Genomic DNA, 15,821 nt, shown 5'->3' with positions numbered 1-15,821 from the left:
GGAGGCTGAGGGGAGCCCTTCTCGCTCTCTGCAGCTGCCTGAGAGGGGCTGGAGTGAGGGGGGGGGTTGGTCTCTGCTCCCAAGTCACCCGTGACAGGATGAGAGGAAATAGCCTCAAGTTGCAGCAGGGGAGGTTTAGATTGGATGTGAAGAAAAATGTCTTCACCACAAGAGTGGTCAGGCCCTGGCACAGGCTGCCCAGAGAGGTGGGGCAGTCACCATCCCTCAGGGCATTCAAAAACGTGCAGATGTGGCACTTGGGGACATGGTTTAGGAGGCCTGGGGGTGTTGGGTTGGTGTTTGGACCTCATGATCTTAGACATCTTTTTCAGCTTTAACGATTCTGTGATTGTATGTTGCGGCTTACAGCCCCCGCAAGCCCGCTGCGCCCCACAGCCTCGCCACCAGCCCCGCTCCCCCCGACGGGGTCCTCCTCGGGGTGCTGGAGCCGGGCACAGCTCCCCTCCTCGGGCATGGCTGGTGGGGCCCAGCACCGCTGCAGCTGGCAGAGTAGGTCAGGCAGGAGGGAGTCCAGCAGGGCCAGGCCCTTCATGGTGCACCGCAAGCCACTGGGGAAGAAGTGGCAGCTGAGCCTGGGCTCCATGCCGGAGCCCTTTCACCACCACCCCGGCACCCCCGGGGCTCACCCGCTGTCCAGGATGAGCCAACCCTGCTCCTGCAGCGCCTTCGCCTCCCCCGGCGCCCCGAACACGGCCTCCAGGCTGAGCTGGGGGGAGAAACACCCCCAGCGCTGCACGCCCAGGGCGAAGAGAGGGTCATTAGCCGTGGGTCATGAGCTGCGGGTGGGTGACGGGTTCTCCCACACATGGCTCCTCACCTCGCGTGTGACGCCCTCGTCCGTGCGCAGTCCCAGGGCAAGCAGCTCCTCCAGCCTGCGGGCACACGGAGAGCTGCGGGGCAGCATGGCAGGGGAGGGGGCGCAGGGAGGGGGACACCCCTCTACTCACTGCTCCAGTGGGCTCAGCACCACCCGCCTTCTGGTTCCATGCCCCTGGCTCTGCACCTCCCGCATCCAGTTGTCGGGCTCCAGCGTCTGGACACGGGCCTCCCGGCTGTGGCCGCCCTCTCCCCGCGGCACAAACCGCCCGTGGGCCCCTGCAATGGCAGCAGGGGGGGACAGTGGAGTTCAGGGGACACACAGGGCCATGCACACACCCCCACCAGCCCCTCTGTCACCCTTACTTACCTGGCCCCACGCCGATGTACTGCTCAGCCCGCCAGTACGAGAGGTTGTGAGTGCTGAGGGCACCCTGGGTGGGAGCATTGGCTGGGGTGAGGGGGGCTGAGCCTTCTGGTGGGGGGCAGCATGGTATGGAGAGGGGCACAGCATGGGGGGCACCCTACCTTCCTTGCAAAATTGGAGACCTCGTAGTGCCGGAAGCCGGCGGCCACCAGCATGGTGCGGGCGGTCTGATACATGTCGGCCAGGAGGTCCTGGGGGGGTGTGGGCAGGGCCCCTCCCCAGACCTGTGCTGCCAGGGCCGTGCCCCGCTCCAGCGTCAGCTGGTACAGGGAGACATGGTCGTCGCAAAGCCCCAGTGCCGCCTCCAGCCCCCGGGCCCAGGCGCCCCGGCTCTGCCCCGGCAGCCCGAAGATGAGGTCGATGGAGGTTCGGCCAGGGAAGAGCTCCCGCGCCACCTCCACGGCCCCCCGCGCCTCCGCCGCCGTGTGCTCCCGGCCCAGCAGCCGCAGCTCGGCATCATCCAGAGACTACAGAAGGAGCACGGTGGAAGCAGGGAGCACGGGAGGGGCTGGGACGGGACAGGGACGAGCCCCCCTTACCTGGACGCCCACCGAGAGGCGGTTGACGCCGGCCGCCCTGAAGCCGGCGAGGCGCGGTGTGCTGGCGGAGCTGGGGTTGGCCTCCAGCGTGACCTCGGTGCCAGCGGGGAGGTGGGCGACCCCCGCCACGGCCTCCAGCACCGCCGCAATGGTGCCGGGGCTGGCCAGGCTGGGGGTGCCCCCGCCGAAGAAGACGGAGGTGACGCTGTAGGGCAGACGGTGGGGAGGCTGCAGGCGGGTGCCAAAGGGCCCTGCGCCCCCCCCGGAGACCCCCCAAGCACCCACCTCTGCACCTGGCTGAGGCGGAGCAGGGTGCGTGCCTCCCGCACCAGGCAGGCGCGTACGGCCGCCTCGTCCACCACCGGCACCACGTACTTGTTGAAGTTGCAGTAGGAGCAGCGCTTGCGGCAGTAGGGCCACTGCGAGCATGGGGTGTCGTGGGGGATGGCTGTGCCCCCCATCCCCAGGCACCCCACTTTTTAGGGGGGGCTGTGCAGTCCCAGCCCCATGCACAGGCCCCAACCTGCGCCAGGGGCACAAGGTGTGTGCCCTGTGGGTACCACCCTTCGTGTGCACAGCTTGGGGACCCCCCTCAGCACCCCCCACGCGTGCATGGCCATGGGGTGCAAGGCTGGGATGACCCCCACGTGTGCAAACCCCAGCACCCTGCGTGCACCCACACATGAGCAAGCCCCAAGGTCCCACATCAACCCCTCCCCGATGTGTGCAAGTCCCATGTCCCACGTGCACCCCACGCATGCAAGCCCGCGGTCCCCCTGCAACCCCCGCCCCCCACGTGCAAGTCCCTGGGTCCCACCCCTCCGTGTGCAATCCCGGGATCCCCGTGTACCCCCCCCACGTGCAGGCCCGGGATCTCCGCGTACCCCCCGTGTGCAATCCCGGGATCCCCGTGTACCCCCCCACGGCCCGGGATCTCCGCATACCCCCCGTGTGCAATCGCAGGGCCCCGTGCACCCACCCCCCGCCGTGTGCAGGCCCAGGGCCCCGTGCCCCCCCCCCCCCCCCCCCCGGTGTGCAGGCTGGGACCCCCGTGCTCCCCATATGTGCATTCCCAGGACCCCCGTGCACCCCCCGTGTGCAGGCCCGGGCTCCCCCCGCTCACGTGCACGTAGAGCGCGGCCGTGGCGGGGGCGGCCGCTCCCGCTCCCGCCTCCGGGGCCCGTTCCAAGGCAGGAGCCGGTCCCGGAGCTCCCCCCGGGCCGCCCCCGCCGGGCCGCGCCGCAGCGATCGCCGCCGCCGCCGGCCGCCAGCCCCGCACCGCCATCGGGCCCCGCGGCGGCGGCGGCACCGCCCCGAGGCGGGGGCACGGCGGGGCCGGGGCGGCGGCGAGGGCAGGGGGATGTGTGCGGGGTGCCAGCCGGGGGGGCCGCGGCCGGTGCCCTCCCGGGCACACGGTCCCGACGGGGCTCCTCGGGCCTCCCCCTGGGGCCGGAGGAGGGTTTTCCAGCCGCGGGGCTGCTCAGCGTGCGGGGAGGGGAGCCGTGGCGCGCCTCCGCGCCGGGTTGTGCAAAGCCAGCGGTGACGATCTTAGACATTATTGCTTTTCATAATTCGCACCGTTAATAGCCTCGGAGAAGTGAAAAACGCCGATGACAAAGGCTGTGGCCGCAGATTCCTGTTTCCAGGCCAAGAGCCGGTAGTTTGGTGTAACCCACCCCTGACGTAACCCTCCTTCCCCGGGTAGAGCCCCCGGCAGCCGGGAGTTTCCGAGCCGGCAGCGAGCTCTATAAGAGCAGGGCCCGGCCGCGGAGCAGGGCAGAAGCCCCGGAGCCTGCCCGAAGCCCCTGGGCGCTGAGGCCACGCTCCCAGCCATGAGCGCTCGCCCTTCGCCTCATGTGAGTACTTAAGAGACAGGGCTGTGCCGTCCCGGGGGCCTGGGACGGTCGTGGGACATCTCGGGAGGTGACCCGGCTGGAGAGGGCTGGATGTGCCCCAGGGAAGGGGATGGGGATGGCAGGGAGAGCTTCCCAGGCTCTGCCGGGGCTCAGACCCACGGATGGTGCAGCACCGCTCCGGGGATGCGAGCAGAGCTCCAGGGAGCGGGGATGGGGTGACGGGTACCCCCGTGTGTTGGTTGTGACTGGCGCCCGCTGTGTTTCTCAGCAGTGTGTCTACCCACGCAAGCCAAGGCTGACTTTATTTCTTACCAGCAAATTCCCAATTACGGTGAGTACAACGGGGCGCTTGTGCGCAGCACAGCGGCTGTGCAGAGCGGGGAGTTATCAGACAGGAGCCAGAGGGAAAGCTCCTCTCACAGCAAAGCCTGTCCCATGCTTGGGTTAGTGCTGTGGGAAGCAAAGGAAAGTGAAAAGCCCTACCCTAGACATCAGACCTAGAGGTCCGCTGCGTCCCCGAGGTCACTGGCTGCAGTTGCTGTAATGCAGGTGATGGTTCCGCCTCTGGGAAGGAAGGTTTATAAGGATCCTAAAACCAGGGCAGGGAGGAGACCTGTGTTTCGCTTGCACGCATCCCACTTACCCTGGGGTGGGCAGAGGTGAAGCCGGCGAAACACACCGACACCAGCCCCAGCAGCAGTTTGGGAACTTGCTGGAGAGGCATCGTAGGGAAATTGGGTCCAACATGGACCATCTGAACCATCCTGGATGTTTTTTTCCCCTTTCAGAAAGCAGGCACGAACTGTGGGTGTGTTGTCCACTTGGTCTGCTTCCATGGGTAGAGCCCACAGTCCAGCTGGGAGATCAAGGATCGAGACCTTGCTGACGCGTCACATCGCTCCCCGTCGCACCGTTTCCCCCCCACCCGTCGGAGGAAGCCCCAGCGTGGAGGTGGAGGCCCAGCCGCGAGCCCTGCTCGGGGAGGATGAAGGAAGGAGGTGGTCGGGAGGTCGGTGAGAGTCAGCAGCGACGTTATCTGCTTCCCAGCTGGGGTGGGACACTTCTGCCGGGAAGGAAGAGGAGCTCTGCTCTTCCACTTCTCGGAGTAGTGTTTCATGGTTGGGAGTTACCAAATAACTCCTGTAAAACACTGTCCTGGGCGTGCTCTGTTTCGTGCTGCCGACAGGACAGGAATGTTGGTATTTATGCAAAATCCTTTGTGTCTTGTCCAAAACAACAAAATAAACGATGCCAAGTCTAATCTACCCTGGAGGTGTTTCTTTGTGGGGTCAGAAGGCCCAGGGGAGGTGTGGGAAGAGGGCAAGCTTTTCCAGCCAGCTTTAAGGAGCCCCTTCCCATACAAAGTCTCACTCTCTAAAGGCCCTGCCCCTCATTTCAAGTTCATCAGCCGTGTTACATGACTGAGGAGTCCCAGCAGCACCCAGACACAGCATTCACCTACCTTGGGAAGCCAGGCCAGGCTGTTATGACTTAAAATATCAGGAAAATATCTACCAGCATCTGTTCAGGCTCACAAAGTCTTCTGAAATGGCTGCAGCCAAATTGCTCAGAGATGCAAGATTTTAAAACCTTCATAAGGCCTTTCAGTAACAGGAGAGAACTCCAGAAATAAGCATCCCTTCCTCACACCGCGGTATTTCTGTTGGCAAAGAAACAAACCCAAGGGGGAAAAAAAGGCGCTCTGTTTTATTAACTAAGAAGTGCCACCAGCCTGATGTCGGGGAGGGAAGGGCTGCACTGCGTAGCCCAAGGCACAGGTGAAAAGCAGACACGAAGCTGGCTGAAGCGGGACTGATTGATCCCCTTTTTCACTCTGCCTTCCCCGGCTCAGAGCTGAAGGTGCTTCTCCATCTGCTCCCTCAACTTGTATTTCTGAATCTGGAATAAAGTGCAGAGAGGAGGAGGAGGAGGAGGAAAGGCTCAGACAGGAGACGGGGCAGGAGCCCAGGGATCCGGCCCTGCCCCAGCCTCTCTTACCTTGCCGGAGACGGTGAGCGGGTACTGACTCACAAACACAACGTACCGCGGGATCTTGAAATGGGCGATCTGGGAAGAGAAAACCAACCGCTACACAACCTGCCGGGAACAGCAGATCCTGCCCTCCCACCCCAGCCAGGGCTGGATCCCCGGTTGCTCTAAACCCCTGCACTTTCATCTGCAATTCCCCAGCAGCTACTGGGTGTACTGGTCTGGCAGGGAACTGAATCCGTGGGCTCAGAGGAGTGGGAGACCCACCTTCCCTTTGCAGAAAGCTTTAATCTCCTCCTCGGTGCAGTCCTGCCCAGCCCTCACTCGGATGCAGGCGCAGACCTCTTCTCCCATCCGCGAGTCCTTCACACCAACCACCTGGTTGGGACAGAAGGACGTGGTGTGACCCCTGCGGAACATCCCTCTCCTCCCGCAGGGTATGTCCGCTGCAAAACCGGTGCGACCCCTGACCCATAGCACAGGATGCTGGAGTTGTGGTGTGGGGCTGGGCAAAGGCAGCTTGAGCTGCCTGACCGTCCCACCGGTGCTTTCTACACGACATCGAGCCCTCCTGGAAGGGCTTCCCAACCGTTTGCCAGAGGAAAGGTGGCAGAGCAGGCTGGGCGCCCGCCAGCACTTTCCTTTGGTTTTGCAAAGTCGCTGCAGCAAGGGCTGAGTCAGACCAGCTCACTGTGGGTGCAACACAGACCTGTCACCTTCTGTGTGCCTCTGCTTCCCCAAAAACCCAGGCAACAGGTTTCATGACCAACACGGAGGCTTGTGAGGCTGCTTCAAGTGCTTTGGGATCTCCAGACGAAACAGCAGGAGAGGGATGAAGTCGAATTAAAGGATTATTTGAAACCCTTATAATGGCAGATCTTAGTACACCACTGCCTGTGCACCAGGAGATGGGCTTCTCGAGCCTGATCTCCCTCTAAAGTTTGCTCACGCTATCTCACAAGAGTCCTACGGTCATTCCCCGCCTTGAACCGGTTATCTCGAAATCCTAGAGACACGTCGATCCTTTTGAGTCCAGAGCAGTGACATAAAGCCCTAGAAACTACATAAACAAGGCTGGTTTGCAACCCATCTGCACTGGGACTGTTCCAAGGAGAGATGCTAGCCTGGCACAGGCACAACACTGACTAAGTAAGTGGTTTATTTATGGGGAAACTTGTCTGGCACAAAACCTGGAGGAGAACAATCACAGCAGATTGGGAGCAGCTGCTCAATGCTGCAAATCATTGCTGTCTTGAGAAGGGGTGAAGCTAAGTCTCACTCCTCATCTCCAGGGATTCGTTCGAGGAGTCTTTTTGGATTTAGGAGTTTATTAATTAATTATGAGTAAAGACTGTCCTTCCAGACTGCTTTCCAAGTAAGAATTTCAGAGGGAGCTATGAAAGTGGACAGGCAGTTTAAAAACTGAAGAGTGACAGTCACCACTTTGCAGCCGTGAAGCTGGTGCACGAGGGGATTGCCCAAACCGATGTGCCCCATGCCAGGAGCTCTGCCTGCCCCTTCCCTGCCACGAGCCTCTCCCCCCCTGCTCACCAACCAATATTACACGAAAGGAGATGCTGAAAACAGGGGAAGACAACCAGGTCCCAAGCAGCAGCCCCAGCAGCTTTGTGCACAGGTTTCCCACCACAGGAACCATTGCTGCTCACCCACCCCACCTGCCTCCCGCTCACCTGGACCTCCTCAACCTTGGGATGGGTGTGGAGAAACTGCTCAAGTTCTGCTGGGTAGATGTTCTCTCCTCCCCGAATAATCATGTCCTTGCAACGGCCTATAATTCTGCAGTAGCCATGCTCGTCCAGGCTCGCAAGGTCCCTGCAACAACACCACTCTCCTAGTCCTGTCCCAGCCCGGTCTGGAGGCCAGGTCAGGGTATCCGGAGGGTGATGGCTGAGATGCCACCTGAACATGTGGAAGAGATCAAAGAGCTCCTGCTACAGCCAGACATTGCCATCGGCAGCCTCCACACAAACATCAGGGTTCAGGGGGAGGCGATTCCTGCCCCTGCAGTGTACCCCCACAGCCCCTCCATAGCGAAGTGACTACCCCCATCTCCAGGGGCACTCGGCACCGAGGGCTCTGTGCTAAAAGCTGTTCCAAAGTTTCATGGAGAGACCAGACCCGGAGGAGCGGGGCTGTTCCCAGACTCACCCCGTCTTGTACCACCTCTCAGCTGTGACCACTTCGCTCGTCTTGGCGGGGTCATCCCAGTAGCCCAGCATGACGCAGTAGCCACGGATCTGAAGCTCCCCAGGAGTGTTCAGAGGCACAGACTTCCCGGTTTCTGGATCCTCAATTTTTGCCTGCAATGGAAGAGAAGGGCTTAGCAGGGGATGTCTGAGCCAAACATGGTGGTGTGCCCCAGCTCCTGCACCAGACCGGGAGGATGGACTGAGGACGGCTGCAGGCTGGGGACCTGGAGCAGGCAGGGAGGGTCACGGTCACCTCTGTGTGGGGAAAGACGCATCCCACCGTCTCGGTTTTTCTGGTGATGCTGTCATTGGGGAATCCCATGAAGGTGACAGGGCTGTTTTCTGTGGTCCCATAGGCAACCTGCAAACACAAGAGGAGAAACGTGCCTCAAGGGGAAAGAGCACAGCTCCAGGCATGGGGAAGATGAAGCTAGTGATGGCCACAGGGGAGCGTGGGTGGGAGGAGGATGTTCTCGCAGGTCACTCAGGTCACAGGCGAGCACTGCCTTCCTCACCTCCACAGCTGTGCTCCACAGCCCCCATTCACCATGCACAACACGTTGGGTGTCAGGTAGTTTTGACACCCCAACTACTTTTCTTGGAGGACCCCTGGGTTCACCCTCCTCTTTTTTAACCTATGTCTCTCCAAGCCCTGTCCTGTTGGCTGCCTACCGTCTCTGCCACACACTGATTTTGCCTTGGTGCCCTTCCAGCCACCTGCACAAGGTGCTGAGTTCACCTTGCATCTTTGACAGCTCAGGGCACATCGGACGTCGCTTTGGAAAAACCTTGGAGGCAGCAGCGGGCTCCTGTGGGATACCACGTGTCCCGCAGCATGGCTTCTTGCTCCAGATCCTTTTGTGCAGACATCAGCTCCTCTAACCCTCGTAAAGGCATCACAAGGCTGCACAACGCTTGGCACAGCTGCACTTACAGACTGAAAGCCTCACAGCAGGACGAAAGCTTCTTGCTGCTAAACCTCCCTCACCGTTAATCCCAACGGCAGGCTCTGAGTCACCTTGGCTGAAGGTCACTTCTCCTCGGAGGAAAATTCCAGCTCTTTATGTCAAACTCAGAGGCCTGGCGAGGCAGGAGGAGCTGGGCAGGAGGTGCTCTGGGCAGCTCTGAGCTGCACTAACAGCACCATTGCTGGAATTGCTGCTTCACCGCCAGCTCTCGGGAGCTGCATTTCAGCGGTGCGACACGCTGGAACACTGCTCGGGTCTCTCTAATAGCTCAGCGTGTTGTGTGTCGGCAGGCAGGGTTTCTCTCCCACCCACTAATGTCACCGGTGGCTGCTTTGCTGGGAGAGCACAGCTGGGAAAGGGCTGATGCTAGAAGCGTTTGCTCCTTTCTCCTCCACATCTTCAGACTGACACGAGAGCAGCTCTGACCCACCGAACTGCAACAGGGCCTGACCGTCTTCCTACAGCCTTGGCACCCAGTCTGCGTCATGCCTTTAGAGCAAACGCCCGGGCTCCATCGCTGGCTGCACGGTCAGGGCTTCTGCACGGCGCTCACCGAACTCCAGGCACTGCGTCCAAAATCAATGAGAAGCTTTGCGAAGTACTGCGAGGCGGCGTCCTGAGCAAGCATGCACATATCCTGAACGAGCTATCCATAATACTGGTGGGAGCACTTGGCGGTTTCTGCCGCTCAGGGCTGCTGAAGCATCTCACGTTGGGCACAGTCTGTCATAACGGCTGACGCTCTTGTTTGACTACACCAGGGTCAGCGTGAATCCGAGCTGGAGATTTGCAGGAGCCTCCTCTTAGCCAGGAATCTGGAGGAGATCGTCTCCAGGATGCTGCAGGGACCATCTGGTGCAAACGGCTCTGCTAGGAGCCTGGCAACCCACAGGGAGCGACTGTAAATAGGCTTCTCCTACCAGACGCAGTGATAGCTTCCCAGCCGGGGTGGAAACCTACAGCATCTAATGCTCAGACAGGATTTCTTTCCCACCCACTAATACAAGTCCTGTGGCTGGATCAAATGACTGATGAGACACAAATCCAAGATCTTAAACACTTATTAAAAATCCCAGAGCCTTTGTTTTTTTGTTTTACTCTTCTGGATGAATTGCAGTATCGGTCCCAGGATCCTGGCCAAGCCCTGAGTCAACCCCTTCTGCCTCTCCGGGTTGCTCCAGCAGTTTAATTGGACACAGCGGCAGGCAGCTCCCTGGCAGGATGATGCTGCGGGTGCCGTGGCTCACCACGCTCCTCTAGATGCCTGGCGGCTTGCCATGAACCCCAAGCACCGGCTGTCTGTGCCTTGGCCGGTGGCTTGTCCCCATAAACACCCTGACACTCTCAGTATCGGGCTTCCCGACTCGGCCCAGAGAGGAACGCGGGTCTGAACCTCCAGCCTTCAGTCTGCTGCCTGATCGCTGCCCTCCCCTCCCTGCCTGCCTGCACCGGCACCGCTCTGCAGCCAGGCACCAGGATGTTGCTCCTGACCTTTGCAAGATAGCATTTCTCTCTCGGGACAGCGTTTTCTCCATCTGCATGCCCAGGGCCAAGGCGGTGGCTGGAGCAAGCCCTCGTGCCAGTGCTGCTGTCCTTCCCAACCCTCATCTGACGTGCGGAGCATCCTCCAACAGCTCCAGCTCCATTGTCCCAGCCCAGCCACAGCTCGTGGTGCATGAGATGAAACAACACTTCCACAAAACCCCATATACCAATTTAAACTTGGAGATACCCACAAAGATTCGTAGCTTTCAAGACCCAAAGGGACACTTAGCATCATCTAGCCTTGTCATCTGGTATAATTCAGTCCAGAAAACCTCACCCAATCATTTCTGCATCAGCTCCATAATTTCCACTGGAGCTGTATCTGGTGTCAAAGCAAAGCTTTTCAGAGGCAAGGAGTCCAGCTCAGACCCTTGGCTCTGAGAGGAGCTACTAGAGTACAGAACATAATTGACTGTAAAGCCTTTTTTTGACTGTGGGGACCACAAGTGACCCCCCCAAAGCCCAGCTCACAGATCAGTCCTGCCTTCAGCAATGACAGGGACAGCTCCAAAACAAACTGCTGCCTAACTTACTCCTACCGACAAGAGATTCATTCTTTGTGAATCCTAAGCCTCTGTCTAAACCAGGAATAAAAAGAACATCTTAGCAGAACTGTGTTTTTTAAAGCACATTTCAAAAACATTTCCTGCTAGCCCTGTTTAAACACTGGCCACTGTGGAACAGGCAAAACAGCCTGAAGAAGGAAGCGTCTAAAAATTAAAAATAAAGTTAAAAACAATCAGACTCCAGTCTCTTTAGTAAACATTTGGGAAGCAGACTGATCTGGCGGGGAGAGCGGGGGACTCTGAAGACCCTGGGTTTTTCCCAGCTGTGCCGCTTATTTACTGCATAACTTGGAAGTCACATGAGCTCTCTGCTCCTCGGTTTTCCCCAGCGTTCAACAGCAATAAAAACACCCACTTCCCTCCGCATTCAACTGCTGCCGAAAGGCTGCGGTGAAAAGGCTGGCTTCAGGACCACCAGTACCCCAAGTGGGGTTACACTGGGTGGGACTGGAGCAGAAGGTCAGGGCTGCAGGAGGGCACGAGGTCCTTGGAGGAGATTCCCTCTGGACCTGAACGATGCTCAGGGAGCATCTTCACGTCCCTCATCACCACCCTCTGGTTATGCCACGCTGGAGGATGATGGCAGGGCTTGAACCACCAAAATAAAACCTACAGAAACTGAGCTTTGCTGAAGACAATATTGGCCTCGGAAAAAAGAAGCAAATTGACCATGAAATAATAGGGAATTTCAGGCTTCAAAGAAGGCGTAATGAACAACAGAAAGCAGGCTGGCAACCCAAGAGATGCGCTAGGGGACCTCTAAGAAGCCCTTTGAACCCCTCTCAGTGTAACATGCCGGATGGATCTAATTATCCCGAAACGCGTGCTGAGTGTGTCGTCTGCCTCAGCCATCTCCACCAAAGTCAGCCCAGCCCTTCCCTTCGCAGCCAGCTCGAAATCTCTCTCAGCTGAGCAACGATCTTCCTTCATTCAGCTGCTCTCTACTAAGATCCCCAAGTTTTGCTGTCCTCTGGGGACACGGATCTCCTTGCTTTGCAGATGTCCTGCTACCCCAAATTGTATTGGAATATTCCTGAACCTTCAGGTCAACTTTGCCGCTGCAAAAAAAACCAACTTCTGATCACGTCCAGCCTATGTCACACTGAGATTTCATTTCCTTCCCCAGCAACAGTGCCATCTTTGTGTCAAAAACGTCAGGACACAAACAAGCAGGTCTTGTAGGACAAATCTTCAAGGGTGGCCACCCTGTTGGCATTTCTCCCTACCCAGAGAGCTGCCAGACAGTCCCAGTTTGGATGGGGCTTAAAACGTTCCCAAAAATATCAGGTGCCCAAAGCACCGTCTTTGTGTTATAGCACGCAATAGCTTTGCCTCAGGAGGAGACCACTGCAAAAATGGCAACCCAGCTTACCCAGGCCAGAAGACTGCTGCTGAAAATTGACCTCCTGTTATTGTACAGTGAGGACAAACTGCTCCTCGCGGTCTGGAGTTAAAGCTGCTTCTCTTCTTTCCAAGCGGAGCAGAAGTCTTGAGGCTTGCAAGTATTTCCCCAGCCCTGCCAACATGTCAGAAGCACTGCCCAGTGGCAACCAGCAAAGGCATGTGCAGTTACTTACTGGTTTATCCACAGCTTGATAAAAGGTCTTTGCTATGTAATTAACTCCATCCTCCCTGCTGCTGGGTGCCAATGCATTTAGAAAAAGTGGAATTAAAAGGAAAAAGTGAGAGGAAATGTGCAGAAACAAAGTCTTGCAAGGGTGGAAAAACACTGGTTTGGGCCTACCTGAATGCTCAAAGCTGCTGGAGAAGGGAACTCAGCAAAAAGCGAGGGGCAAAGGTAACATCCCCCCTGGATCTGGAGAGCTCAGCTCCCACTGAAGACATGGCTGGAAGTCCAGGATCTTGTTGCTTCCATGCTGCATTTTAAATGTTCTCACAGCACATTCCCATTGCTTCTGCAGCTACTGAAACCACCTACTCGTCAGGTCCTCCCTGAAACCAAGGTGGGATGGGATGGGGAGGTCTCACTTTGGCCAAGGACAAGCAGGGAAGCTGCCACCGAGTGGAGCCGGTTTTCCATTCTGGGAACAGGGTGGGAACTCATGGCTGGGGAGCATTTGGGAAAGTCAGGAGTCTTGCATGGATCGGTTGTGTTCTGCAAAGGAAGAAAGGTCCGCTCTTCCCCAGAGCCTGCAAGAGCTGCGGAGAGGTCAGCAGCCCTGGGGAGAGCAGCGGGCTGCTAGGGGATGCCTGGTGCCTTGCAGGGTGGACACAGCAGGGCTGGGAGAGGCAGCAAGGGCTGGGTGAGCTTCACAGGAGAGGCCAAGAGCATCATGCAGCAGCTGTTGGGATCAGACAGAAGGGAAGGGTGGGTGGACATCAACGGGGAGCCAAACTGGCAACATATCAATGGGTGGAGGCCATGCTACAGTGGAAGAAAACCATCAGAAGGAAGGAGGTGCACCCACCACCACCTCCTCCAGCCCAAGGAGCAGCCTGGGCCCCCACACCACAGTGACAGGTACCCTGCACACACGGCAAATAGAAATGATAACTTGGGCATCAACTCAGAGCCCCAGATGCTGCTGTCACTGATGAGATACTTGCACATCACCAAAAGCCAGGGACTTCTCTAGGTACCTCTTTTCCAGGTACTGCCTGGAAGGGGGGGGACCCTGCAGACCCTCTGGGGCACACCATGCCCACCCCCCAGGGCTCTTCAAACACTGCCTGCAGGGTGCTCTGCGCTTGGGACAACCCCTCTGGGACTCCGCAGAGCTTGCACCTTCCCCTAGCCTGCTCCCTCCCCAGCGCGCAGTGCCAGGCAGAGGCAGGGGCTCGGCTCCGCAAGGGCTGGTGCAAATGGGGACGGTACACGCACCCCAGGGCACCTCCCCAAGCTGCATGAGCCCTCGCTTCCAGCCCGGACCCCAGGGCCGGCAACACTGGTGCCACTGCAAGAAGGTGATTGCTAGTGTGCACTGATGTACAAAACTAGATCTGGGTCCCCTTAAAAACTACAGCATCAGGCTTAAGCAAGCAATGGAACATTTTATCATGGAATAACATGTGCAGCTGTATCGATATGCCAGAAGTGTTAGTACTATCAAAAATAAAAATTAAATATGGAATAGACCATCTCCAATGTTATATCAAAACAGCTCTGACCTGCAGCACCAAATAAACACCCCAAATCTATATTTATACTGTTTCAAAAACTGTATTTATTTGTTTAGACCACAACGCCTCCAAGAAGGAGAGGAGGCGAGTCCAGCATCTGCAAATTACTAGGCACCAGGAATGTTTGCAGAACTGTTAATCAATTAAGAAAGAGAGGATGGTGGGATAATCCTGCCTCTTCTGCCATGTCCTGCGAGGCAGGGGGCTGGACGGGACCCAGCTCACTGCAGCATCCCACCGCAGCAGAAGGAACACTGACACTGCTGCCATTGTCACTGCCAGCCTGCGAGCCACCCACGAGCGGGACGCAGGAGAGGTTTTGAGGATCGCTGGATGTTTGCTGGCTAGTCCAGGGCTGCAAAACCCGGTGTGGGAAGACCAAACCCCACCAGCGAGCAGCTCAAAACACAAACAGCCGGGACCCCAGGGGCAAGGTGCCAGCTGTGGCAGATGCCAACCAGCTCCCGCCACAGGAATGTGCTCAGCAAGGCATGGAAATCAAAAAACATTAGGGGAAAGAACTTCCTTTTATTCAACATTTGTGCCTGTAGAAATGGAGCTGAGAAGCAGACACCCTTCCCTGAGTAGCACTGCCTCACTGTCACCCCACCGCAGGACCAAAAATAACCTGGAACCCACCTAACCTCTGCTGCAGGCACTGGGCTGGCGGGGAGCCCTGGGTAGGGACAGCTTCCCACCTTGTACCGGCATCGTGGCAGCTACGTCGCGGCACCTTCACGAGGAAGCTACGGGTCTCACCCCTGTCCACAGCCCGCCTGCTCCAGCCACAGCACACACGTCCCTGCAGGGAGAGTGTCTCTGTCCCCAGATACATGCAGTCTCAGCCAGCAAAGAGATAAATGGTAGAAAAAAGGGAAATTTATCCTCAGAGGAAGAAAGACGGGAAGATGGTTTGAGGTTTAACCTCTGAAAGGGTCTTGTTCCAGAAATACACATGGGTAGGATGTATTTATGGATGGAGTTTGCAAGGCCCTCAGCAGCTTTTTGCTCTAATCTGACCTGCGCTGGCAGAAATCTCTGCAGAAGCTGTAAGCTGTTAGCCAGTAATTTTTGCAAAGGGGTGGGAAAACCAAGTATCAGGCATCAGCTGCACTCGGGGAGGGAGCACAGACAGGCTACCTGGCTTCAGTGTCCAGCAGAAACAGGCTGGATTTTAAATCTCACCCATCAGTTGCTCTTGCACAGCATAGCTGGTGGTAACTGCAGGAATTGTTCATCAAATGATTAGAAGTAAGACTAAGGTGGTTGAACCTGCTCAGAGGAAAAAAAAATCAATCAGTGGATAAAAGATGTTGCTTTAGAGGTGATTTTTTTTCTTTTCCATCCATTTACCCAGCTCCCTGTCTGAGCTTTACGAGCAGCGCACACTTAAGGGGCACTCTCAGTCCCAATCAACCTGGAGAGGCAAAGGAGGAAAAGATGGAGGGTTCTTCTGTCTACCTTCTCTTTTGCTGTCTCAAAGGTCCTGACCATTCAAAGAGCTACTCCAGAGATCAAAGCATGTGCATGACCGCTGTGGTGCCAACTGAATCAGGCATAAGCAAAAATACCACTGTTTCGATGAAGGAGTTTTAAATCCTACAGTAACTACAGCAGCGAGTCCTGCAGGAGGTCCCTCCAGCAGGAGCCTGGAGCTCTGACGGTCAAAGCATCTCTCTGGAGATGCGGCAGTAGAAGCACTTGGTAAGGTGAGTGCCCAGGCCCCTGCTGCTCAACCGCAGG

General features: G+C 57.5%; 2 protein-coding genes and 1 long non-coding RNA gene across 5 annotated transcripts in view; 1 reads left to right on the top strand and 2 right to left on the bottom strand.

The window, feature by feature from the left end:
* Positions 1-324: 324 nt before the first annotated feature.
* RSAD1 (radical S-adenosyl methionine domain containing 1) lies at positions 325-3,205 on the bottom strand. 2 transcript variants are annotated; one of them, XM_075111139.1, is made up of 9 exons: positions 2,927-3,205; positions 2,089-2,222; positions 1,804-2,008; positions 1,366-1,731; positions 1,208-1,271; positions 969-1,116; positions 839-911; positions 648-751; positions 325-569 (listed from the first exon to the last, which is right to left on the bottom strand). In XM_075111139.1, the coding sequence occupies exons 1-9, from the start codon at positions 3,086-3,088 to the stop codon at positions 335-337; spliced, it is 1,491 nt and encodes a 496-aa protein (XP_074967240.1). In that variant the 5' UTR covers positions 3,089-3,205; the 3' UTR covers positions 325-334. The 2 variants fall into 2 exon arrangements, with proteins under 2 accessions (XP_074967240.1, XP_074967239.1); XM_075111138.1 differs by having other exon boundaries at positions 839-893; positions 2,927-3,143.
* LOC142065208 (uncharacterized) lies at positions 3,184-4,924 on the top strand. Its single transcript, XR_012663316.1, has 3 exons — positions 3,184-3,659; positions 3,928-3,990; positions 4,448-4,924. It is a non-coding gene; the product is annotated as an uncharacterized LOC142065208 (long non-coding RNA).
* Positions 4,925-5,344: 420 nt separating this feature from the next.
* ACSF2 (acyl-CoA synthetase family member 2) overlaps positions 5,345-15,821 on the bottom strand; it is a 48,821-nt gene continuing 38,344 nt past the window's right edge. For both annotated transcript variants that reach the window (XM_075111137.1, XM_075111136.1), the window contains exons 11-16: positions 8,112-8,219; positions 7,818-7,969; positions 7,340-7,481; positions 5,916-6,026; positions 5,658-5,726; positions 5,345-5,558 (exon numbers count right to left, since the gene is read on the bottom strand). In XM_075111137.1, the coding sequence (XP_074967238.1) occupies positions 5,508-5,558; positions 5,658-5,726; positions 5,916-6,026; positions 7,340-7,481; positions 7,818-7,969; positions 8,112-8,219 (633 nt within the window). In that variant the 3' untranslated portion in view covers positions 5,345-5,507. The remainder of the gene's footprint in view (positions 5,559-5,657; positions 5,727-5,915; positions 6,027-7,339; positions 7,482-7,817; positions 7,970-8,111; positions 8,220-15,821) is intronic.

The sequence above is a fragment of the Phalacrocorax aristotelis genome, chromosome 16, assembly GCF_949628215.1.
Source record: "Phalacrocorax aristotelis chromosome 16, bGulAri2.1, whole genome shotgun sequence".
NCBI classification, from domain to species: Eukaryota; Metazoa; Chordata; class Aves; order Suliformes; family Phalacrocoracidae; genus Phalacrocorax; species Phalacrocorax aristotelis.
The sequence above is the reverse complement of the archived record's forward strand: the minus strand, read 5'-3'. Positions and strand labels throughout refer to the sequence as shown.